The sequence below is a fragment of the Alligator mississippiensis genome, chromosome 4, assembly GCF_030867095.1.
Source record: "Alligator mississippiensis isolate rAllMis1 chromosome 4, rAllMis1, whole genome shotgun sequence".
In the NCBI taxonomy this organism is placed as follows: Eukaryota; Metazoa; Chordata; order Crocodylia; family Alligatoridae; genus Alligator; species Alligator mississippiensis.
In genome coordinates this window covers 28,234,558-28,259,779 of record NC_081827.1, presented here as the reverse complement: position 1 = coordinate 28,259,779, position 25,222 = coordinate 28,234,558, and the positions used below count along the sequence as shown (strand labels likewise).

At 44.0% G+C, this 25,222-nt stretch overlaps 1 protein-coding gene across 1 annotated transcript; it reads right to left on the bottom strand.

The window, feature by feature from the left end:
• Window positions 1-418: 418 nt before the first annotated feature.
• DLD (dihydrolipoamide dehydrogenase) lies at window positions 419-23,277 on the bottom strand. The gene is made up of 14 exons (XM_006269598.4): window positions 23,174-23,277; window positions 22,339-22,414; window positions 22,068-22,147; window positions 18,736-18,804; window positions 16,730-16,799; window positions 16,211-16,311; window positions 13,002-13,145; window positions 12,737-12,838; window positions 10,791-10,981; window positions 8,629-8,799; window positions 7,914-8,103; window positions 4,690-4,827; window positions 2,913-3,002; window positions 419-2,797 (listed from the first exon to the last, which is right to left on the bottom strand). Exons 1-14 carry the CDS (start codon window positions 23,210-23,212, stop codon window positions 2,732-2,734), a joined length of 1,527 nt encoding a protein of 508 aa, XP_006269660.2. The 5' UTR covers window positions 23,213-23,277; the 3' UTR covers window positions 419-2,731.
• Window positions 23,278-25,222: the final 1,945 nt, after the last annotated feature.

Genomic DNA, 25,222 nt, shown 5'->3' with positions numbered 1-25,222 from the left:
TGACTGCTGAGCAGCAGCATCTACCTTCTCCGACATAGACTGTCAGAACATAGACCTGTACAAACAAAATGGTTTGGTAAATCAAGACTTACTCTACTTCACCTCTTGCTTACCCTTAATTAATTGTGAAGCTTACAGTTTAACTCAAGACATCTAAGTCACAGTTCATACTGGATTCAGCGGTGAAGTTAAAACAAAAGCTGTACCCACAACTTCCATCCCCATAGAAGACACTACTGTATACATTAAATTGTGTGGCATACATGCTTATTCCCAACACTAGGCATCCATTACAACATCACTGAATGTTGGTCTGTGCATTGCAAACTTACCTGCAGTTGGGTTTTCTTAGTACCTTTTACAAACATCCTTTGTGTGATTCAGTGGTAGCAGACAGATTAATGATACATTACCAAAATTCAAGGCCTTGCATTTTATTTAATTTTAAGAGGGTTTGGAAAGATCAATCCTCCAAACATATTCAGAGCAATAAGTCTAGTCAAAATTTGTAAGTTTTATTTCTGTCAGAAAGAGCATAAGGTTTGTTCAATCAGCTATGGAAAGTATCAAAAACTGACAAAAAGGAAGAATTTTTGCAAGAATTTGAACATTCCCATTTTTGATCACTTTAGAAAGCAGACAGCAGGCCTTCTACAGAGGGTACTTATATAGAGCTTATATAGTGCCACATGAACATCCCACAGCATTTAGCCAACAGGAAGAGGTGACTTGTCCTAGGCACAGGCTTTCCTTCTGTTCTAAGCCTCCCAGAAGTCTTTCACACTCATAAAACACCTTGTCTTGGCTTCCCTCCGGGACTCTTTGCTAGCGCTTCCAAACACACCCACAGGGACTTGATTTTTAAACCAAGTCCTGGCTGAATTTGCCTCAGAAGTGCACTGGCCTCCATCCACCTCCGCACACACTGAGAACTATGAGGACAGAAGAGAGTCCTATTGACACATTTTTTTCCTGTTTGCCTTTTTCTAGAAATACTGATTAGCCTAATTATATAAATTGCCATTAATTAACATTCCATACAGATCAATACATGCTCAATAGCTATATAAAAACAGCTGGAGGATACAACTAATAAAATCTGACAAAGATGAGCACGAAGTGGTGCAACTTTCTCAGTCATTGTTGCCTGGGAGCAATGATGCCATTTGGACAACAGCAGCTCCAACTGTCACTCTAGAAAATTCAAGACAGTACAAATAAGCCAAGTACATGAAGGAATAAAACCCATAAAGCACTTTCAAATAAAGCAAGACCTGTTAGAATTGGGCATTTTACTCTTGTACATTAACTGGTCAGACTACAAACATCATCTTCACAGATAAGCACTTAAAACAAAATGATCTTATTAATTTGTAGTTTCTTCCTTTCACAGTCAGCTATTACCTATCCCCAGCAGACAACAGGAGGTCTGGTTTCAGGAACACTGCTTGAGCACTTCCAAAACATCTCCAGCATCAGTGCAGCTTTAGATGACATGATGGTAAGCACCAGACTAGCATTGGTGAGGCTGAGTCTGTGCTAGAACATGCTAAGAGAATCTCAGGAAATCCTTAGTACAGACAAAGCCTAAAGGAGCCATGACAAGTAAGGAGTGTATGGAGTTAGCTACATGAAACTCAGCAGCATTCCAACCAGCGTTTCTCTGTTAACAGCTCAAGGAAGGAACGTATCATATCAATTTCTCTATAGCCACATCCTCATAGAGACTAAGCAGGATCCTCCACCTGAAGTACAAATATTTATTCATGGAAGGCCACAGACTTTTTTTTTGCTACAAGAAAAGGGGCACAAGCAGTAAAGGAGCAGAGACAAAACAGTGCAGGAGACAGCAGAGAAGGAAAAAAGTATCTTTGATTCCTTTGTGGCAAAGCAGCACTGCTGCAGACTTTGTCTGGAAGGAGCAAGAGGTGTCTAATCCCACTTCTGTCCAGTGTATTTGAAGCTAATGCTGCTTGACGACCTGCCACTTCAGGATTTTGTTTCCTAAAAATCCCTGACGGAAAATTCTTAGAAACGAGATCAGGAGGCAACAATGCTCAGTGAATTCCCTTTACTGAATTTTGACCTGTGGAACTACTTGATTGTTTTTTGTTTGCAGAACTACATTTTAAAAATCGACAGGTTTTCAATATGAAAACATGATGCATGGAGATAAAAGTTACTCACGCAATCAGATTTTCTTTCCGAAACAAAAACTACAAGGTACTTCAGTCCTCTTGCAGTAACCTCATCCAAGCAATCCCAAGTTTACTAGTTCAAAGTAACCAAAAGTTTAATTCTTGCATTTTAGAAGTACTTATAATATATTAAGTTAATCCTTTCAGTAAGGAACGCCATAACATTTTTGTGCGGAGGTGACAGAGGCATTTTAAGTGCCAACATTCCTCTGGGCTAGCAAATGAGGGTCGCAGGATGCCCAGAGCTCTGGTCAGGTTGTGCTGCAGTGAAAAGCTGTTTTACTTTTTTAAAGTTCTCTCAAACTTGTTTTTGCAACATTCATAATACACAAACAAGGATGTTTCTGTATTTAATTTACAAAGACCGGCTAATTCCATTTGCCCAAACCCTACTGTTTGTTTAAATAGTTGACATTTAACAAAGATTCACTAAATTTTGTCTCAGAAATATTCAGAGCCCCAACCTTGCATAAAAGCCTGCAGTTCATTTACAGAAGAAATGTACTGTATCTGTACAAACAACAGCTCTCATTTTAGAAGTTGATAGCTTTGCCAAAAGAGGCTGCTAGGTTTGCTTCCCGGAAGGCTTCTGATACTGTCTGTAAAGAGACAAAACAAGGACAGAAGTCACTAGAGAATAAATATTTCTCTTGAAGCTATTATATACCCAGAACCAAAAGCTCAGACAAAAAAAATACTCTATAACCAACTTACTGGGTGGGCATGGCAAACTCTGGCCACATCTTCACATGATGCTCCGTATTCCATAGCAAGAGCAGCTTCATTAACCATCTCTCCAGCACCCTGTAAGCAACACAACAGGTCTAAATAGTATAAATGTCTTTGCATCACACGCAGCTTATTTTAACAGAGGATCTAGCTATGAAACATACCAATTGTCTGCAAAATTTATCTTTTATAATCTAGTCATATTCAAAAGTGCCAACTGTAAGCATGCAGATGATCTGTTCAGTGACTGCGCTTGAAGCCTGTCACTCACACACTGAATGACTGTAAAAAATAAAATACAAAACAATTGCATATTACTGCACTTTTCTATATCTTAACTACCCTACACTGGCATAATTCCCACCACAGCAACCACAGGCTGCAAGAACACACTCTCAAGATTGGCAGCAGTGAAAAAGAATGCCTTACTTCTACGCAGATTGTCAGTAAGGCAAAAATGTCATTCTGGTCCAACCTGCTGTAAGCTGCCTTTGTTGATATTAACAGCATTTAGCAGCAGATGCATACACAGAAGTAATATGGTTAAACTGATAAACTAGCAGTGTCCCAAACAATTAAGTGTGTTTTGAGTTAATTAACCTTATTTACATTTATCCAGATGATATCGCCAGCAGGATGATAGCTGAAAACAGATGAACCTGCCCAGCTAGTTTTAATGTTATACTACATTTAGTTGGAAGAGCTGTCTCCATCAGGAGCCTTTAGTGAGAAGAGCAGCTATTCAGGAAAGTCCTCTGACTTTCACTCTAACAGACCTAACTTTCAGCATTCCTAAGAAAGTTGTTTCTTTTTCTCTTTAAATGGCCACAGGTGTGAACAAACTAGCAAGCCTCTTTCTTTTCAGTCTCTTCAGAAAAGGGCAAGATCAGTTCACATTCCCCTAATGCTGCTACACACTCCCATAACCTTGAAGTTTTCCTTCAAATTGATAACACTGCTGTCCATTTCCCTTAACTCTGGCCTTTGGTAGAGTGGCGTGAGGTGTTTTTACACTTTCCAATGCCTAAAATTCCGTAAGTTTGAGACTGCTGAATGATTACAGTAAAAGCTCCGTTATCTGGCATCCCCCAGGAACGGGGAATGCCAGATAACAAAATATGCCAGTTAACTGAGCGGCCCCGGCTGCGGCTTACCCCACCACATCTGGGACATGCTGCCGCCCCACCTGTGGGCCCATGGGACAGGGAGGCAGGCCCCGCACAGCCTGTTATGCCCTCGGGCTGTGGGGGCTTGCAAGTGCAGGCTGCTTTGCCCCGGGCCATGGGGGCTCGGAGAAACCAAAAGTGCCACGTTGGGCACTTCCGGTTTCACTTTATCTTACAAGCCAGCATGCCGGTTAGTAGAGCGTGCCAGCTTGTAAGATGCCAGTTAACAGAACTTTTAATGTAATTAGATAATCAAACTATGAAATATTAGGTCTGATTCCAAGAAGCATCATTAAGATTGTGCAGTGTATATGCATCTATCAGTTGTGGAAAAACATGGCATTTTTCATTTTATTAAAAATACTTGTGCAATCGATTGAAATACAAATCCATTCAAGAAACACAGAATCAAATTAAGCCTTTGGGATTGCTCATTCATGCCAATATGACAGTACATCATTAACACTGCCAAGAGTAAAATCCAAAAGACTGGCAAAGCACTTCTGCTTCTCAAAACCTAGTAACTAATTATTTTCAGATTTACAAAGAGAAAGGCTAGTTATGTATTTCCGTTTTCCATGTTCCACAATACTCACTGCACCAAGAATGTGTGCACCCAGCATCCGGTCTGTTGATTTCTGACTAAGTATCTTCACCATGCCATCAGTATCAGCATTCGTCTTTGCTCTGCTGTTAGCAGCAAATGGAAACTTCCCGATTTTGTACTCTATCCCCTACAAAACACAGGTCCAGGTTACTGAGCTATTATTTGCTTTGCTCTCCAGTTGTAAGACTCTAACAGATGCTTAATGTTAGTGTACTACTATTGGGTCCAAAATGTAAATTAAGAGGATGGCAGTAGATCATTAGCATGAATGATCAAGCAACAACAGTTCACGTCCAAAGTAAATTGAACTAAAAGGTGCTTGGCATCATTTAAGCTCTCTCTCACCAAAGACTAATTCCAGGCTCTTGAACTCCTGCCTCGTCAACACTGGTAGGATTTCTCTTTGCATGGGAGGGCCCAAGTTCAACTCTGAGCCAACGCAGACCTAGCTTTAGGACATGAATTGTTAATGAGTTCTTGAAGTATGCTGGGGAAAACTATTTTTTTCATTAGGTGGAGGTAGTCAGTAGGGAGTGGTTAGATCAGATTTGATTCTAACTAATAGGGAGGAACTTGCTGAGACCTCGAAGGTGGAAGGGATCTTGAAACAACAGGCTCCTGATTCTATTAAGAGAAAAGTGTGGGCACAGCAGCATAAAGACAATTAACATCTGAGAGAAAAGAAAGGGGGGGGTGGGAAAGGTGACCTCAGAACACTTTGGGAAAAGATATTGTCTGCTGGGAAGAAATTCCAAAGCTAGGCCAAGAAATTATTTTCTTGCAACATGAGACCAGTGAACAAGCCAGAGTGGGGAGGTAGAAGGATATTTTTCAGAAAGTAGCAGCAGAAGAGAACCAACAACAGGATGGCTGGAAAATGTCACAGTGACAAAGTCCCTGCTGTAGGAGTTTCAGTCATGCTAGACTGTAGTTATGCTAAGCTATATTTAAGCTAAGGTGCCACGAAGGCCCTTGGGAGTAGGCAGGCTTCACTGACCACTGGACAATCTGATAAAAGACACAGTGAGCCAAAACTTTGGAGATATACAAAATCAGCACAAAGTAATCCCTAAGTGCTCGAACTTGGCGGGGGCGGTGGAGGGAAGATGTAGTCAGTAAAGGAATGAGCAACAGGCTTCTGGACTTGGCAGAGTCAAGTCAAAAGGCAAAAAGAGAGAGGAATTAGCACAGGGTGGAGGCATTTAAGCTACACAGGGGTTGCAAGACTCACCCTTTTGTAGTGACTTGGGGAGCGTCAGCGCATGTAATGCATTGCTTACTACCGGCTGGGCAGTTTCACTGAGCCAGGCTGACTGCTAGACAGACGCACTAGAGTACTGTCCTAAAAAGACAATAACCTTTATCTAAGCTTCCACCATTGAACATAAATTCAAGTCATACTTTCTGCATCACAACAGAAGTCCAGGAGGCTGGTTGCAGGCAACTGCCTCTTAGAGCACACAGACCCAAGCAGCCTTAACAACAACAGCAGGCACGAGGCTGGCTGGAAACCCTCACAAACCCCTAAGAATACTAGTAGATACATAACTGGATGGATTATTGTGCTCAATAAGTAATTAACAAGGATCCTGGTTTTCTCTGATAAAAAAAATCCCCAATTTTCAGTTTAAAAGAGTAACCTAAAATCCATATTTTTCCATGATTAAAATGAAACACCACATATATAAGTAGTGTTTCATTTTAATCACGGAAAAAATGTTACTTTTTTAAAACCAAAAATTGGTTTTTGGTTTTTTTCTTGTTTTGTTTTTAAATCAGAGAGAACCAGGATCCCTGATAATCAACAATGGCTCAATGCCTAGCTGGGAAGAGGTATCCAGTGGGATTCCAGGGGTCTGACCTAGGTCTGGTCTCATTCAACATCTTCATTAACGCTTTAATGAATAGGCCTGAGTACATACTTAGCAAGCTTGCAGATAACACCAAGGCGGGCAGAGTTGAAGACATTGTGGAAGACAGGACTAGGATCCAGAATGACCTGGATAGGCTGGAGAAATGGTCTGCAATCAACCATATGAGATTCAAAATCCTGCACTTGGAATGGAATAATCATACGCACAAATACAGACTGCAGAATGACTAGCTAGGCTGCAGGACTGCAGAAAAGGCCCTAGGGGTTAGAGTAGACCATAAGCTGAATATATGAGCTAACAGGGTTCCCTTGTTACAAAAAAAGCCAACAGCATACTGAGTTATAGTAACAGGTGTGTCACTTGCAAATCAATAGAACTGATTCTTCCTCTCTATTCAGCACTGGTGAGGCCTCAAGTACTGTGTTCAGTCTTCAGCCCACATTTCAAGAAGTATGTGGACAGTTTGGAAGGAGTCCAGTGCAGAGAAACAAAAATGATTAGAGGCCTGGAAGGCAAGATTTATGAAGGAAAGGCTGAGAGAACTAGGATTCTTTATTTTGGAGAAGAAAAGGTGGAGGGAGGATTTGATAACAGTCTACAAATATCTGAAGAGAAGGAGATGGACTTTAAGGGACAGGACCAGAAGCAGTGGTCTCAAGCTTTATCAGGGGAAATTTAGTTTGGAGGTTAGGAGGAATTTTGACTTTGAGGATGGTCAAGCTTTGGAACAGGTTGCCTAGAGAAACTGTGAAAACTCCATCCTTTCAAGAGGTTGGACAGATACTCGAATGAGATGGTTTAGACAGGGATGATTCTACCTAAGCAGGGAGCTGGACTAGATAACCTTGAGGTCCTTTCCAGTCCTACTACCTTATCCTATAAAAACTACAACATATATCCCAAAGTGAAAACCAAGGGGAAGGGGGTAGGAGGAACCATAGAGATCGGTATGCCCTTTGTTATCCCCTGCCCCGCCCCCCCTCAAAACCCAAGAAAAAAATATTTATTTAGGTTTAGGACCATATCTAGATTATCTTTATTTTCTGCCCCAGTCTCAATTCATAGGAGCTCTATTTCTTGCCTTGTTTGCTGAACACTTCCTGAGCCCTAAGAAAGAGCCTCCCTTTGCCAAGTGGCACTTTTATCAAATTCCCTTCAGTGGACACATCTACATGTGCTATTAAGTTCAAACAATAAACTCTGGCACTATCAAACCAGAATTTATCGTTTCCTGGGTGCCACGTTTACAGCTTCCCCACAAAAGTATGCGTGCTCTAAACAGAAAACTTAACAATAATGGTAGAGTTGCACATTAAAATCTCTCTTAGCCCAGCAGTACCTCCTCTTTCAACTGTTCCTCTGATTTGCCAACCCAGGCAACTTCCGGATGTGTGTAGATCACTGAGGGCACACAGTTGTAGTCAATATGAACAGCACCTCCTGCCATCCCCTCCACACAAAGAATGCCTTCATCCTCTGCTTTGTGAGCCAGCATAGGTCCAGCAACTACATCACCAATAGCATAGATGCTAATAAACAAGAACAAAAACACAGCCATTTACAGAGATAACTTACAATATATCTAAAATTCAGTACACTATAACAAATAGCTTTAACACAAGATTGTTTGTAAAGCAGGAAAGTTATAAAAATTACCCTAATTTGTCTATCAAACTGAAATCATATTCTAACAGTATTGATAAAATAAATGGCTCTGAGCTATTACTGTAATTTGTGCAATTTTCAGTTTTCATGAAAGAGCTCATTTAGTTCAAGAAGAGAGGGGAATCACACTGTGAATCCCATTTTACCTCCTTTGTGTCAATGAAATACCAAACCTGGTTAACAATTTATTTTGAAATACAAATTTTGAATTTTTCTTTAATAAAACTACATTCAACTAACATTTAAAATAAGAGATAGCACTTCTGTAGGTTAAATAAACTTCAATTTTTAAACAAAAGTTCTATTATACTTTACTAGGAATGTATGGAAGAAGTGTGGAAGAAATAATATAGAACAAGTTATTGAAAATTTGTTTTAAAATTTCTTACTTTGGAATTTTTGTTTGGAATCTAGTATTGACTGGAATTCTACCCTTGTTATCAAGCTCAACTCCAAGATCTTCCAGACCAAGGTTCTTAGTGAAGGGGCGTCGACCAATACAAACTAGAAGTACATCACAGGTGATGGTTTCTGCCTTCCCACCAGCAGCAGCTTCAATACTGAAGAAGGATTAGAAAAATAAGTGAGACGGTTCCACAAAAATGGTAAACAGAACTGGAAATTGCTTATTAGTTTGTCTAAACACAGCAGTTAAGTTGAGAAGGTATTTAAAAATTCTCAATAAAATACATGGAATTGTTTCAAACAATAGCATACTTCATGCTGAACTGGCACAGTAGATTCCACTTTAGCAGATATTGCTTATTTGCATACTTTACTCTAGAACAAAAATCTGCTACCTATACATGGATCAGGGAGCTGTGAAGGGGCCTTTCATTTTAATCACGGATTTGGGGGGGGGGGGGGGGGTACCAGAGAATTCGTGATTTTTTTTATCAGGGAAAACCAGGATCCCTGATAATTAGCCATAAGATGTAACTGAATAATTGTTATAATTTTCCTTAGCCAGCAAGTCTTTAAAACCTGAGCAAAAAAAAAAAAGCTGGGGGGTGGAGAAGGTGAGGGGTTGGGTGACTTGCAGTGCAGGGTCACATTATGATTGGAAATTAGGCGAAAATAGACAGTTAAATAATATTTTATCCCACACCTAACATTTTAATCTCTAAACATTTTATAGTTATGGCCAGAGCACTTACACCTCCAAAGTTAGATTTCATCATGTAAATGCTTCAAATAAATCCCCATTTAAAGATGGCTGTTTAGATATCCCACATTGCAGAGAACAGGATAAAGTTATTTGATAAGCTTGCCTCCAGCAGAAACCTATCCAGCACCAATTTTACACAATTTTATTAGGGCCTTAACCTGCTCCCAACCTCACAATACCCAAATGCCTCTGTAGTCTCCAGCTACAACATGACCAGAAAAGAAATGACATTTTTATCTCCTCTGAACTCAGGATGTGGCCGGCGTCAATTTCGATATTTGAACATGGTAACTGCATTTAATAATAAAAAGCACCATTACTACTTTGATACTGGTTTACTGGACACACTGCAACCGTTTGTCTGTTCATTAAAAAAATTCAAAAGAATTGTTTTCTCCTTATAGCTGTCTGTTTGCAAAATCTTTGGTGCTTGCACTGGAGAATTGTGTAGTCAAAGGTGAATTATCATACAAGAATCTGATTTCCAACAAGGGACAAAGAATTTATGACTTTTGAAGAAATTAAAAAGCTTACTTCATACACAAATATTCTAGTAGCGTTAGAGTGAGCTGATGGTCCAGAAATTATGCAAGCAGCAAGGATTTCTTAGTGTGATAACTTTTACTGGACCAACTGCATAGTTGGGATACAGGCATTCTTCAGGTCTGAGGAGTAAGAAATTTAATTTCTACAAGTTTGACTACTTTTTCTTCAGATGTGAAGAATTCCTTCCATTGAAAGCATGTCTAACTCTATTCCAACTATGCAGTTGGTTAAACTAAAAAAATATCACCCTAAGAAATCCTTGCCTCTCGCTTAATAATCTAATAAAAATGTATTTGTAAAGCATGTGCGTGTGGGGCTTCCCATGAGGCATCATCTCTTTTGTATGTTTCTGTATCAGCCACTCTGTTAGAAACCCCTTCGTAGTTGTTTCTTAGCTATGAAAATTTACTATTGGATGTATTACCTAGCTCTCTGTAGTGCTCAAACCTCCCTACCCTCCTTCAGCAATCCCTCACAGTTGAGGATGATTGCCTTCCATGATTGTCTTATCTGTGTATCTGAAGATGGTCGAGGAGGCCTATCCGAAATCAACAAACTCTACTGCAGCTCATACATGTGTTTCCATGCAGCTGCAAAACCTGGTATACAGGTTCCCAGCAACTGCAGTTTTATATCCCATGCATATAATGCCTTGCAGCATTGAACAAAGCAAGGCTGCTGTTTCAGGTCTAACTTTGAAGTTAATTCATTTTGGGACTTCAAGTCCCACTGTGATTAGTCTGTAGTTCTAATTATACACAACATGTAAATCTGTAATTAAGTGGCTTTCCAGAGGCGATTCACATCATGTTTATATTTCACATGTTAAACACTTACAAAACATCTATCTTCCCATCTGGCTTCTTGGTAGCACCAGTAACTTTGGTATTCAGTTTAAACTTAAGTCCTTGTTTTTGAAGAATACGCTGAAAGTTTTTAGAAATCTCCATATCGATCCCCATTCCACCAACGTGGCCCAAGAACTCAACAGCTGTCACTTCTGCACCAAGACGCTGCCACACGGAACCCTTCAGTCAACACATTAAAAACATATTTTAAAGAAAACCTGTAAGCTTCCAGGCTTTATTATTTACTGCTTGGTTTTTAAGTTCTTTCAGAAAGGGGTACTCTACCATACCAATATCCTCATTGGGGCTTATAGTCACAATCATGATAGAAACACAGAAAAGCACCTATAGATCCAGACAAAAAGTCTTATTTCTATTACACTAGGACAGGGCTGTCCAACTTCCAAGCAGCCAGAGGCTGCATGCCTCATGGGCCACACCAATGAGGGGCTGTATGACCCACAGACCTCACCAGGGCTACAAAGTCAAAATAATGCCAAACTGCTTTAACTATATTTAAGAGAACTGACTGTCAAATCATTGCCCTAGAAGTGGATAAGAAAATACAAAGACAACAACTATAACTATGAATATCAGCCTTACAAGTTATCTACCCTCCAACTTGAAAGGAGAGGTAAATATGGTACTTCTCCATTATGATCATCTATTTTGTGCCTGAATTGGTAAATTTTCACAACAGCTTTCCAAGACCAATTAACCTGTTTTTATATATGAGATATATGGAGGAGATGGAAACTAACTTAGTTGGCCTGCATACTTTGCCATTGATTATTAACTATGGGTTGGCTAATATCAGGAAATCTTATCATAATATGGCTAGATGCATAAGTGAATATTTAGCATATGTAAAAGATGCAAAAACATGACCCATGAAGAATACAGCTTCCCATTCATGTGCAAAGCAGATACAGTATAGCAATGGCAGTGCACTTTCCCACATCCAAATAAGAGGGCCTCTAGAGTAGAGCTGGCAACCTTTTCAAGCCGGCTCTGGTTCAGCACAAGCTGGGTGGCTTCCTCAGCACATAAGTGGCAGAGGGGCTTTCCATGCTTCCCCTGCACCAGTGCTGGCATGAGGCAGCTGAAAGCTTTGAGCTGCACCCACAATGCTGCTACTTCTCTCAGACCCCATTCACCTGCCCAGGTATGGACACAGCTGCCAGCTGGTGGGAAACTGCACTGGGGAGAGACAGCTGGAAATTGTGTCCATCCTGCTGCTGCTTCTGTATTGCAGCTGGGACAGGGATGGAAGCAGCACCAATGTGCATGTAGCCAGGGAGAGGCTATGGGGAAGAAGCAGCAGTGGCAAGGATGCAGCTAGAAGCTGCCCAACCCTGATGCTTAGATCCCGAGTGGGCACTGGCAAAGCCCTCAGACTCTGCAAGCTGAATCTAGTGGCTCAGCAGGCCATATTGACAACCCCACTCTTTACACTCATCCAATCCATCCCTTCTCTGCTAAGACTGCCAGGTCACAGTAGTTATAATGACAGACACATATCCATCAAGAAATGAACTACAGCCCGGTTTTTATATAGAGCAAACTGTGGCCAGCGAAGTTACAGTAATTGGTCTGGTCCATAAGAGCACCCAGGCCCCCTTCCTTCAAAGAAATGTTTGAGGATAAGAGCATATGGTGTTCTGTCAAGAATTTTGAGAACCAACAGTGGTCAACAGTTCAAAATGTTTGGGAATTGGAGTCATCAGACCATAATTTTAGGATAACCTGGGATAGAGATCAGAACCAGGGAATTAAAAAAAAAAAATCCCTCAGCCATCTTGTCTGATTAAAATACTACCACAACCTACAGGTTAAAGTATGTAGTTCCAGATCCTTCGTGGTCAAATGGCAACATCCTATTTCTCTGTACACAGGAAGGCTAAGTTGTATTAAAAAAAAAACAAAACCTCTCACCAATTCTACGCCAATGACTCCTGCACCAATGACAACCATCTTTTCAGGAACTTGCTTTAGAGACAGCGCACCAGTAGATGATACAATAGTGTCTTCATCAATCTAACAAATAAGAGAAGAAGAGAAGTTTACAAGCTTTTCTATCTGAACAGCTGTCCCACAACAATAGCTGAAAAGCTATATGAAAATACTTCTTGGTGAAAATTACCAATAATAATACAATAATGAAAGATACAATGCCAATAAAAAGTTTTCATGTATGTACCATAATTCCAGGAAAGGGAGCAACTTCTGAACCTGTGGCTATAAGGATGTTCTTTGTATTGATAAGTTGAGTGCTGCCATCTTCTTTGGTTGCTGTGACTTGGTTTTTGCCAGTTATTTTTCCAAACCCAGATACATGAACAACCTTTATAAATGAGAAGAGAGTAAACATGATGTAAATCAGGATCTCATTCAATCTCTAGGGAAGCATGCATTCATTCACCACTAACAAAGGTTAACTTGACACCACTATGTTACAAATTGAAAATGTGAGGTAAGGTCAGGCTCACCTCAGTCCCTGGAAAAAAGCATGGAGCAGGGCCTCAAGAAATCCTTTATTAAGCACTTGGAGGAGAAGGTGATTAGGAACAGTCAGCAAAGGTTCACCAACGGCAAGTCATGCTTGGCCAATCTGATTGCCTTCTATGACAAGATGACTGGCTTGGTGGATGTGGGAAAGCAGTGCACGTGATATACCTTGATTTTAGCAAGGCTTTTGATACGGTCTCCCACAACATTCTCATGAGCAAGTTAAGGAACTACAGTAATGTGGTTGGATGAATGGACTAAGGTGGAGAGAAAACTAGCTGGATCATTGGACTCAAAGGGTAGTAATCAATGGCTCAATGTCTAGTTGGCAGTCAGGATCAAGTGGGAGTGCCCCAGAGGTTGGTCCTGGGACCAACTTTGTTTACTATCTATATTAACTATCTGGAAGATGGAATGGAATGCATCCTCAGCAACTCTGCAGAAGACACCAAGCTAGGTGGGGTACTAGATACGCTGGATGGCATGGACAGGATTCAGAGAGACCTAGATGAATTGGAGGACTGGACCAAAACAAATCGCATGAAGTTCATAAGGTAAGTGCAAAGTCTTGCACTTAGGACCGAATAATCCCATCACAGGTATAGACTGGGGACTGACTGGTGAAGCAGCAACTCTGCTGAAAAGGACCTGGGAGTTACATTAGACAATAAGCCAAATATAAGTCAAGCTGCAAAAGCGGCTAACAGCATACTGAGCTGCATTAGTGGAAGTGTGGCTAGCAGATCAAGGGAAGTGATGATTCCCCTCTATTTGGCATTGGTAAGGGCACATCTGAACTACTGTATCTAGTTTTGGGTCCTCCACTATAGAAAGGGTGTGGACAAATTGAAGAGAGCACAGCAGAGGGCAGCAAAAATGGCTGAGGAACATGGCTTATGAGGAGAGGCTTAGAGAACTAGGCTTATTTAGTCTGGAGAAGAGAAGACTGAGAGATTTAATAGCAGCCTTCAACTACCTGAAACTGGGGGGGGGGGGGGGGGGGGGGGGGGTGAAAAAGGACAGAGCTAGACTGTTCTCAGTGGTGACAGATGACAGAACAAGGAACAATGGTCTCAAGTTGCAGCAAGGGATGTTTAGATTAGATATTAGGAAGTATTTTCTCACTAGAAGGGTAGTAAAACACTGGAACAAGCTACCCAGAGAGACTGTGGAATCTCCATCCTTGGAGGTTTTTAAGACCTTTTAAAAACAAAGCCTTGGCTGGGATGATCTAGTTGGGAATGGTCTTGCTTTGAGCAGGGAGTTGGACTAAATGACCTCCTGAGGTCTCTTCCAACCCTAATTGTCTATAGTGTGTGTAGAGGAAACAAGAGGCATGTGTGCACAACACTTTAAAGCAGGCTAAATGCTTTTGCACCACTTTAATGGTGTCAGTGTTTGCACATATTGGCGGCGTATTGCGCATTAACTAGAGCCACTGTAGCAAATTCAGTGGTGTAATGCGCCTTAAATGACTTGGGGCACAGCAAGCTAAACTCCAAGGAGCTTTAGTTTGCTGTCCCTACAGCCGTGGGGCAAAGCACTGGGCTCCGTGCAGCTCAGGGGCTCTGCAGGAAGCCCTGCAGGTAACCTGTCAGCAGCCTGGGAAGGCAGGCTCTGCCCAAGAAAAGTGGTGAGCCTGATCTTGTTTTTTTCCCCCTGGAGCCTGCCTGCCTGCCTGAGCTGCACAGGGGCCCAGTGCTTCCCTCCATGACGGAGGTGCCCCCCCGGAACTCCCCAAGTCAGATGCCTGCAGGTGGGTGCTGCTGCCGCCATGGACAGAAGCACCAGCCTCCCCCACAACCCAGGGACCGCTCTGCCCACCAGCAGCTCACCCTCCCCTCCCTGCCAGAGAGGCAGGTAAGTCAGTGACGCGTGTGCGGGGTGGGGGTTTTAAGGGCCCGAAATTAAAGCAGTGTTTTTAAAAACCCACCGCTTCAATTTAGGGCCCCCGTTTCGTCTACACACGCCCTATGATTCTATATTCAACTGACATGCCATCCTTCCCCAGTGAAGGACAGCTTACAAGATTACAATGAAAGACAATATAGTACAAAAATACATTTTTTATATTTATATGCATAAATTTTATTTTTGTATATATGTGTGTGTAGTTCTTATTATATAAGAGTGGGCTTGGGGACAGCCACAGCTTCCCATATTTGTATGTATAATATATGTATGCATAACACACACACACACACACACACACACACACAAATCAAACTCAACATCCAAAAGCACTCCTCCCCACCTTGCTCTGCTGCTAACCCAACCTCACATCCCAACCCACATTTACTACTGCCATAAAAGATGCACATTTTCTTCCCATGTTCTCTCCAACAACACCCACTTCCACTTCCCTGCCTCAAGGGAGGAGGAGGGCTCCCCTGGGTAATGTGCCTCCCAAGTCCTTAACTCCACCTCTCACAGGGGAGCTATGGCTGTCCCTAAAACCCACTCATCCACTCCTCCCCCTGTACCCCCCCTGGAAAAAAAACATTATTCAATTTAAAGTTATAGCAAGTAATACAATAATCCCCTCCTGCTCCTACTGGAGGGCAATATCAAAGTGCACCCTTGAGTATCACCCTCTAGCACCAGCTTGTAGTCCTTATAAAGCCTGTAGACTGGCTGAGCCCTTCCTCTTTCCAGCTCAAGTGGCATGTAGTACCTGTTGAGCTGTCCTGTCCCCTCCTCACCCCCACCCAGCTCAGACCCCACAGTAAGGAGTGGGGGCAGGCAGAGATGTTAGCTTCTGCTCAGCTAGAGGGAGGGGTGGGGTACAGGAAAATCTGGCATCATATCTGACAGCTATATAGCCACGCTGCTAGCTAAGTGTTCAAACTCCATCACTGGAACAAAAATATATTAGGTGTTTTTGCACAGACCCAAACTAACCTTATTCTGTTTAAATAAATGGGCAATTCCACCTGTTAAGGCCTTCACTGCACCACTCTTCTGCTCCATCATCTTCTCTAAATTCAAGCGGAGTCCTGTAACTGTAATTTTCAGGTTTTTAGCATTCCTTATATTTCAGTATCTTTATACAGCTCCCTAAAGTGATATGAAAATGAATAACACTTCTTTGTACTGCAGTAAGGGATGCTGAACAGCCACACTACATTTAACGTGCGAAAAATTATATATGTGTTATCCTACATGACTGCAGGCCAGTTCCATGTTGCTGCGGTTACAAATTGCACTCTGCCATGGTTATCCCAGATGCTAGTTCAAAGAAAGAGAAACACAACTTTTAACCTCCCAATTAACCTAGTACTTACAAAACAGCATGTATGCTACCTAAGTTTTCCTACCACTCTTCCAAGGAAGTTGTAAAACAAGCAAAGATTTATATTTACACGTGTTGCAAGAGACCACTTATATTTAGAAGGCTACCAGTCTGTGCTGTATACTCACCTTCAATTCCTCTACTAGCAAAATCCTTTCCGTGGGCCAAATGATACAGATGCGAGTTGTTCAGCAAAGCCTATGACATACAAAAAATAAAGCGTGAATGAGAACTTATATTAAGAGACCCAAGAGGCCAAGATTTCTGTTCATTCCAGTATCAGCAACAATATATTTTAATTCTGGCTTTCCAGTATAATTCATCATTACTACCAGTCTGACATACAGAATTTAAACAGCATGTTTTTACTGCATTTCTACTCGAAGGCCGCTTGTACACATGAGTGGAGTTTACTTCTCCCTAAACTGAAACAGCGGGTTTAATTAGTGGGTTTTTAATTGCGAGAATTAAAAATCCACCGTTTCAATTTAGAGCCTCTGTCACTGTTATGGTGAGGGGCCCGATCCTTTTTTGTTTTTTTCCCCGTCAGAGCCTGCCTGCAGCCAGGAAGTGAGCTGCCACAAGGCCCCAAGGTGCTCGGAGTAAGCACCTGGCCCGCTAGCACCCTGCCTGGGCAGCCCCGGAGGACATAAGTGCCATGGAGGGAAGGACCACATCCCCATCCCCCTCCCAGCTCAGACACTGCTGGCAGCTTGCTTCCCACCCCCCCCCAGTGGAACCTGCTTGCAGCTGGGGGGGGGGGGGGGGGGGGAGCTGCCAGTGGGCCAAGTGGCCCCCCAAGCTGCGGGGGCTTGGTCTTTCCCTCCATGGTGGCAGCACCTGCCGGGGCCACCCAGGTGGAGTGCTAGCAACCTGGATGCTGGTTCCAAGCTGGGGCAGCCCCCAGACCACTAGCACCCCATCCGGGCAGCTCCGGAAGATCACCACCACCACAAAGGGAAGGACTGGGTCCCCCACAACTCAAACACTGCCAGCAGCTCGCCCCCTGGCTGCAGGAGAGGTGGGCAGGCTCCACCAGAAAGAGGGGAAAAAAAGCAGGTCCCTCGCTGCTTTTTTGTTTTTTTCCACCGAGGCTTCCAGCGCCTCATACACTGTCCCTGCTGCCTTCCTGATGCCTGGGACCACCTGGGAACAGGCTGGCTTGACCCTGGGGTAGTACAGACAGGTGGCAGGAGGGCAGCTGGGTGTGCTGGCAGTTGGAGAAGGTGCATTGTGTGCTGGATCTCAAGGCACTCCAGGGTGCCATAGAAATTCTTCTCTCACAAACCTTACCCCATTCCATTAAGTGGAAGAAGAAGGTGACAATCTTAAAGTTGTCAATGTTTTACCAACCACTTAGAACCTATACCTTACAACATTTATGTCCTTCTTCTACTGCCTTTCATTCTGGACGATTCCAAAATACTTTATCAAAATTAAACCACAAGGAATACTCTACACAGGGATTAATTTTAACAATGGCACACGAGTAAAGACTACAAAACACTATGGGGGGGAAGGAGAGAGATGTATCCAAGTATAATATTACTTCTCAAAAAGGAAATTTGGCAAAAACACCAAAATGAAAAGCAGGAATACAGAAAGTGACTAGGACCCAGGTTTATGTTCCACCAAAAATAAAACCCGAAGGCAATTTTAAAGTCAGGGGGGCTGGGAAAAGAATAATTCTGATGAGAGGAGGAGTCTAGCTTTTCTGGAAACTAGTGGCATTCTAGGGGCCCGTAAGGCTGCAGTTGCACAAGCGTAGAAAAGGATCCCAAAGGGAACCATGAGTTATTAATGTGGCAGTGTTACTAGCTGAAAGGCAATGGCTTAAAAAAACAAGTATTTCACAAGAAGGTGAATACAGTTTTCTGTAAATGTTGAAAGCCCAGGATAGCACACACTTGTTAGGATGAAAAGGTTAATAATACACTATGGTTATTCACAGAAGTATTGAAATGGAATAACTCCTTAATGTACCATTTTGTTCATGGAAGAAACGCAGACCAAGATCACTCCTTTAGTTGCAGGAGTTATGGCAATTTACACTACTTGAGAATCTATTCCTGGTCTCTTCTCACTCCCCAACCAACAATGAAAATGAGCCAAAAACAGATAGATGTACATTTACCTTGGAAGGAATGCATCCAACATTCAGACAGGTTCCACCCAGGGTTTCATTTTTCTCTACACAGACAGCCTGGATGAGAAGAGAAAATTCTTTTATATCCAGAACACACTCTTAAGGCACATCTATGCTGCTGCTGCACGTCCCTGCTGAGACGCCCCTAAGCATACCCTGTCCACCTGCTCCAATCCCACTCTTCAGCATGTTTGTGCACAGCTGCTGAAGCTGAATGCAAGAAAAACTAGTTTTAGAATCGTCTTCATTGATTTTCAAAAGGAGGCTGATAAACATTTGTCTGGGGTGATATAGGAATAGCATGCCCGGCAGTTAGACTACATGACCCTTGATGTCCATCCTGCTTTTTTATTCGTTTTAAATAAGCATAATTGCCAACTGATCCTTGCTCTGTTTTGGGCATAAAAGCAAACCCAAGCAGATACTGAAAAGGATGCTGGATGGCCTAAGAAAGGGACTTATCTATCACAGCTTCATTTAAAAGACAGTTCTTTGGTCCTGCTTTCGTCAGCACTGCAGCATTCAATGTGAAGAGTCAATGGTACATTTTTCACAGGCTGGGCCAAAACAGGACCTGAAGACACAGCAATCCTATTGAATGGGGTCCTACTCAAGGACCCTCCCAATTGTAGTCCTTGCAGATTTCTTTACCAGATACAGTTAGAAGCAGCTTTTCTGGAAAGCTTTTGCAAGAACTGGAAAAAAAGAAAGCATTCCTCCCCTGCAGGATCACAGTCTCAATTCTCCTCCACAGAGAAGCATCCAGCACCAGATGACTTCACTGGCCCATTCAAATCTCACAACCTTAATTCTCAAAGTGATTCTTAAATCAAATGACAAACGCACTAGGCAATGACCCAGGGGATGGGAAGATGGAGACCTCAAGCATCACAAATGCTTCTATATGAACTTCTGATAACTAAGCCATTGTTTCTGTGCACCAATGCAGGAAGTGACAGTGCCAAGGACAGAACTTCTTGGGTTGAAAACATCACAGCAAAAAAAAATAACACACTCCAATCACCCCACAAATTTATACCAATGCTGATATAGGAGAAAAACAACTTCAGGCTGGCAACATGGGCTTAACGGCAGCCTCACAAAGGATTAGGAATGACCAGACTGTATCACAGGGAGTACACTGATACCCCAGATACCCATCTCCTCCTCTGCCTGCTTCAAGCACATGAATTCAGGAAAGGTAATAAACGGGCTTTGAGGGCTGTTTTTAGAAGCTGTGACTCCTAATAAGTACATCCTGCCTCTAAATTGTGTGGAAGCCCTACCCCATCTGCTGAGCCATTTCTCAGTATCACCAACTTCAAGAAGGCTCCAACAAACATGAAAGAAAACCAATACCCCTGGGTAAAACCTTCTTCTTCAACAATGGTGTAGTGAAACCACCACACTGGGATTTGGGGGCAAGGCCTGTGCTGATGGAAGTGGCATGCACATTGATGTATCCATATCCATTCAGGCCTGACTTGGAGGATTTCACTTTTAAAGAACTCCAGCCCATCCCTTTATAAAAGTCCCAGAGGAGTTTTCCACTAGATTACCTCAAGAAAGAGAGAGGCCCTCCTCTTGTTTCTGCAATGCTCAGCATGACATGGACAAATATATCCAGCAGCAATATATTCTGTGGTTGACTCCCAAGGCAGACAGTGTGACAAGTTTAATTGCCTCAGACACTCGTCTGCCATGACAGAAATGAAGTCTCTGAGTTGTCTCTTTCCCTTCTCAAACATCATGTTTATGATAATAGCATACCAATAATCTTGAGGGAAATGTTTGCCTGCTTCTGTTAATCCTACAGCCACAAGAAGAAATTTAGTCCTCTCTCATTCTTTTGGTGCTAATGTGCCAAATAACTTAAGGCTCTTGATAAACTCTACTGACAAACACATTCAAGCACTGGTGGCTCAGGCCAAGAAATATCAGCAAACAAGACCTCAATACGAGCTGAACAGCAAGAAAAAGAAATAGTTAAAAGTAAGAAATTCTTTTGTACTGGAATACAGAGAACTAGAAAAACATTAATGACAACAGACTCTTATTCAGCTGAACTGTACCACAAACAACAGGAAGAATAAAAGAATATTCAGCAGCACTTCACTAACATTCAGAAAAAACAAGACACTTTGTTCACTGCCACACTTGGAGGCAAACCTGGGTGCAAAAGGAACATTTAGAGATCAGTATTTAGACTTGAGTGTGTTCTAGGTTCCCTCCTCACTGTCATCTGCCACCAATGCCCTCCAGGATTAAAAAAAATAAAAATTAAATTAAATCAGAGCTGCGATCCTGTTACTGGTCAGAACCTTGCAGTGTGTTTTCCTGGAAGAAACTGTTCTCTTTTCTACTTTTACAAACATATAAACTCTCACAGGCCACCCTATTTCTTTTGTTTTAAAGCTTAGCTAGTGTATTCCTTATTCACTATTATATTTATTATTGATTTTAATCTATTCCATAACTCAAATTTAAAAGTAGGTTGGTTGAACAATGTACAAAAAAATCATTTAACCTTTGTTGGTCAGTTTCCACATTAACCCTTTGTTTGTGAAAACCTTTATCTAGATCAGCAGCTGGCAACCTTCTCAAGCCTCAGGCCAGAACAACCTAGCTCTGGTCCAGTGCAGGCCAGGTGGTTTCTATGGTGCATCAGCAGCAGCAAATTTATCCCTGTGCCCATACTGGCACCATGCAGCTAAAAGCTGTGTCTATGCCACCAATGCTTCTCCCAACCCCTGCTTCCTGGCTGAGGCATGGGCACAGCTTCCAGGTGGTGGGAAACTGCACTGGAGCCAAGCAGCTGGAAGATGTGCTCATGCTGCTGTTGCCACTTCTGTGCCACAGCTGGGAAGTAACAGGATGTGAGGAAAAGAGGGAGAAGCAGCGGCAGCAGCATGGACGCAGCTTCTACCTGCCCATCCCCGGTACAGTTCCCCATCAGGGGAAGCTGCATCCACGCTGCAGCTGCAGAGAGGCTAGGGGCTGGGGGAAGAAGCAGCAGCAGCAGCAGCAACAACAGTACAGTTGGAAGTTGCCTGGCCCTGGTGCAACTTCTTGCTGCTTAGCCTTGGCATTAGCACAAGCAAAGCCCTTGGGCCATATCTGGCCTGCAGGTGATATGTTGCTAACCTGTGACCTAGATTGCAAGCTCTGTGGAACAGGACTCTGTTACATGCACGTGTAGGTCTTAGTGAACTCAACACTCAATAGGACGGCTTCAGTTCTCTGGCCCTGCAGTTATCCCTCTCAGCGCACCTGAATTATGCTGTTTTCTTTCTTGCACCCAGTACAAGTTTTCATCTTACCTTAAAACCAAGTTGAGCTGCTTTGATAGCAGCAACGTAGCCTCCAGGACCAGAACCAATGACTGTAACATCTGCGTCAACTATGGAAAAAAAGAATATCACTTTTAAGTTACTGTTGTTTCTGTAACTTTGGTTTACTGCAGTTTCATTGTGACAGCCTACAATGCTCCACACACTGACTGCCACAGGGCAAAAAGAGCACTAGTTTTAGAACTAAACTAGAAATGCTCCTTCAGTTCCCAAAAATGATTTCAGAGCCATCAAGACTTACCTTGCTCTGCAAAGGTCCTCTGCGGCACTGTGCAAACCCCTGGAAGGCCATGCTGGACTCGGCTAAAACAGCTTCTCTAGAAAGGAAAAGCAGCATCGGCAAAGTTAAGCGCCTCGGCACGGCACTGGCAGCCTGGGCCACCTAATGCAAGTCTCTCCAATTCCCAGAGCCGCTGCTGCTGCACACAGGACTGACCCCGGTTATTTGGAGTCAGGGAGGAACATCGCAGTCAGAGCAATACCGACCACGGGGGTTTTGCCTTCCTCTGTAACGGGGGACGAGGGCCTCTACCCAGGCCCTACTGAGCGTGCACTGACAATATTTTATAGAAGCAGCACGCCCGCAGCCTGGGCTCTCCTGCTTTTGCTGCGACACGTTGGGGTGCTATGACCTGTCACGTGAGGGCTGGCAGTAGTTTTACACAGAGTTTAGGTGTGAGGTTGGCCTGTAGGGCCCATCCTGCCTCAGACAGCAGGTTGCACCCAACGACCTGTGCACACCCCTCCCGCCCCCTTGGCTTTGCCTCCCTGACCCCGAGCAGCCATGACCCTGAGCAGCCTTGACCCCGAGTGCAAGGGCGAGGGCCAGGGCAGCCCCCCCCAGGGAGCCCCGCGGCTTGTACCATTCGGGGGGGGGAGGTGGCTGGGGAGGGAGAAGCAGGAGGGGTCCCACACAGACCCCCCCACCTAGGAGTGAGACACTCCATGCAGGGGGCGGGGAGGAAGCACCCCCCGCCCGGGAGTGGGACGGTCCATGCAGGGGCGGGGGGGGCCGTGCGTGCCCAGGGAGGGGCTCAGCGAAACGCAGGCAGCGACCCCCCCGCCCCACGCGGTACCCGGGCGAAGGCCCCGCTGACACGGCTCCAACCCTGCATTGCCCCAAGGTCTCCGCGGACTCGCGCAGGCGCACTAGACCCGGGGGGCGGGGCCGTGGAGCCGCCGAGGAGGGCGGAAGGAGCCTGTCGCGGTCAGAGCGCCCCCTGGCCTGGCGGCCCGCGTGGGGGCGGGGCCATGCAAATGAGGCCCTGGGAGGGCCCGCGGCGGCCCCGCCCCCCGGCTGCGAACTCTCGGGGCAGCGCCGGCTACATGCGGAGCAGTTTCGTGTTGGCGAGCGGGGTCTGCGGGGGCGAGGCCCTGCACGGCCTGTGCAGGAAGAGAGAGGAAAGCCAGACGGCCTCTCAATTAAACCTCGCCTCTACTGGTGTTTTGGGGGTCACTTATTTTTTAATGATGCCAGAGGCATCTACCAGTAAGTCCACCGAGGAGTATGCGGAGCAGTCGACTAGATGCCAAAAGAGCAATACTATTGTCAGGGGAAAACTCTTACTAGAAATCATTTTTTTAAGGTAGTCTTTAAAATGTCTGTGGCAGTTCAGTCTCGGACTTACGCCGACAATTCAGCCTTTGCCAGTTCTCATTCTCTGCATACGACAAAGGCTGCCAGGAGGTGGCAGTGCTTGATTAGCTCCCTGAAGGAGGTGGACCTCGTTATATTTATACAATCAGAAAGTTAAGGTTGGAAGGGACTTCAGGAGGTCATCTAGTCCAACCCCCTGCTCAAGGCAGGACCATCCCCAAATAGATCATCCCAGCCAAAGCTTTGTCTAGCTGGGTCTTAAAAATCTCCAAGGATGCAGCATCCACCACCTCTCTGGGTAACCTGTTCCAGTGCTTTACTACTCTCCTAGCGAGCAAGTTTTTCCTAATCTCTAACCTACACTTCCCTTGCTGCAATTTGAGACTATTGCTCCCTGTTCTGTCATCTGCCACCACTGAGAACAGTCCAGATCCATCATCTTTTGAGCCCCCTTCAAGTAGTTGAAGGCTGCTATTAAGTCCCCTTCCAGTCTCCTATTCTCTAGACTAAATAAGCCCTGTTCCCTCAGTCTTTCCTCATAAGTCATGTCCCTCACCCCCTCACCATTTTTGTTGCCCTCTGCTGGACTGTCTCCAATTTGTCCACATCATTTCTGTAGTGGGGGGCCCAAAACTGAACACAGTACTGCAGCTGTGCCTTCACCAGTGCTGAACAGAGGGGAAGAATCACTTTCTTTGATCTACTGGCAACACTCCTACCAATGCAGCCCAGTTTGCTGTTAGCCTTCTTGGCAACAAGGGCACACTGCCGGGTTATATTCAGCATGTAACCCTCAGGTCCTTTTCTGCAGAGCTGCTGCCCAGCCAGTCAGCCCCCAGCCTGTACTGGTGCATGGGATTGTCCCATCCTAAGTGCAGGACTTTGCACTTGTCCTTGTTGAACCTCTTGAGATTTCTTTTGGCCCAAACCTCCAATTTGTCTAGGTCACTCTGAATCCTAGCCCTACCCCCCAGCATATCTATTACTCCCCCCAGCTTGGTGTCATCTGCAAACTTGCTGAGGGTGCACTCTGTCATCTTCCAGGTCACTGATGAAGACATTGAACAAAACTGGCCCGAGGACTGACCCTGGGGCAGTCCACTTGATACTGCTGCCAACTAGACATCGAGCCATTGATTACTACTCTCTGAGCCCAATGCTCCAGCCAGTTTTCTATCCACCTTACAGTCCATTCGTTCATATGCTTCCTTAGCTTGCCTGCAAGAATGTTGTGGGAGACCGTATCAAAAGGCTTGCTAAAATCGAGGTATATCACATCCACCAGTCTCCCCACATCCACAGAGCCAGTCACCTCATCATAGAAGGCAATCAGGTTGGTCAGGCATTACTTGCCCTTGGTGAATCCATGCTTACTGTTCCTGATCTCTTTCTTCTCCTCCAAGTGCTTAGAAATGGATTCCTTGAGGATCTGCTCCATGATTTTTCCAGGGACTGAGGTGCGGCTGACTGGTCTGTAGTTCCCTTTCTTAAACATGGGCACTATGTTTGCCCTTTTCCAATCATCCAT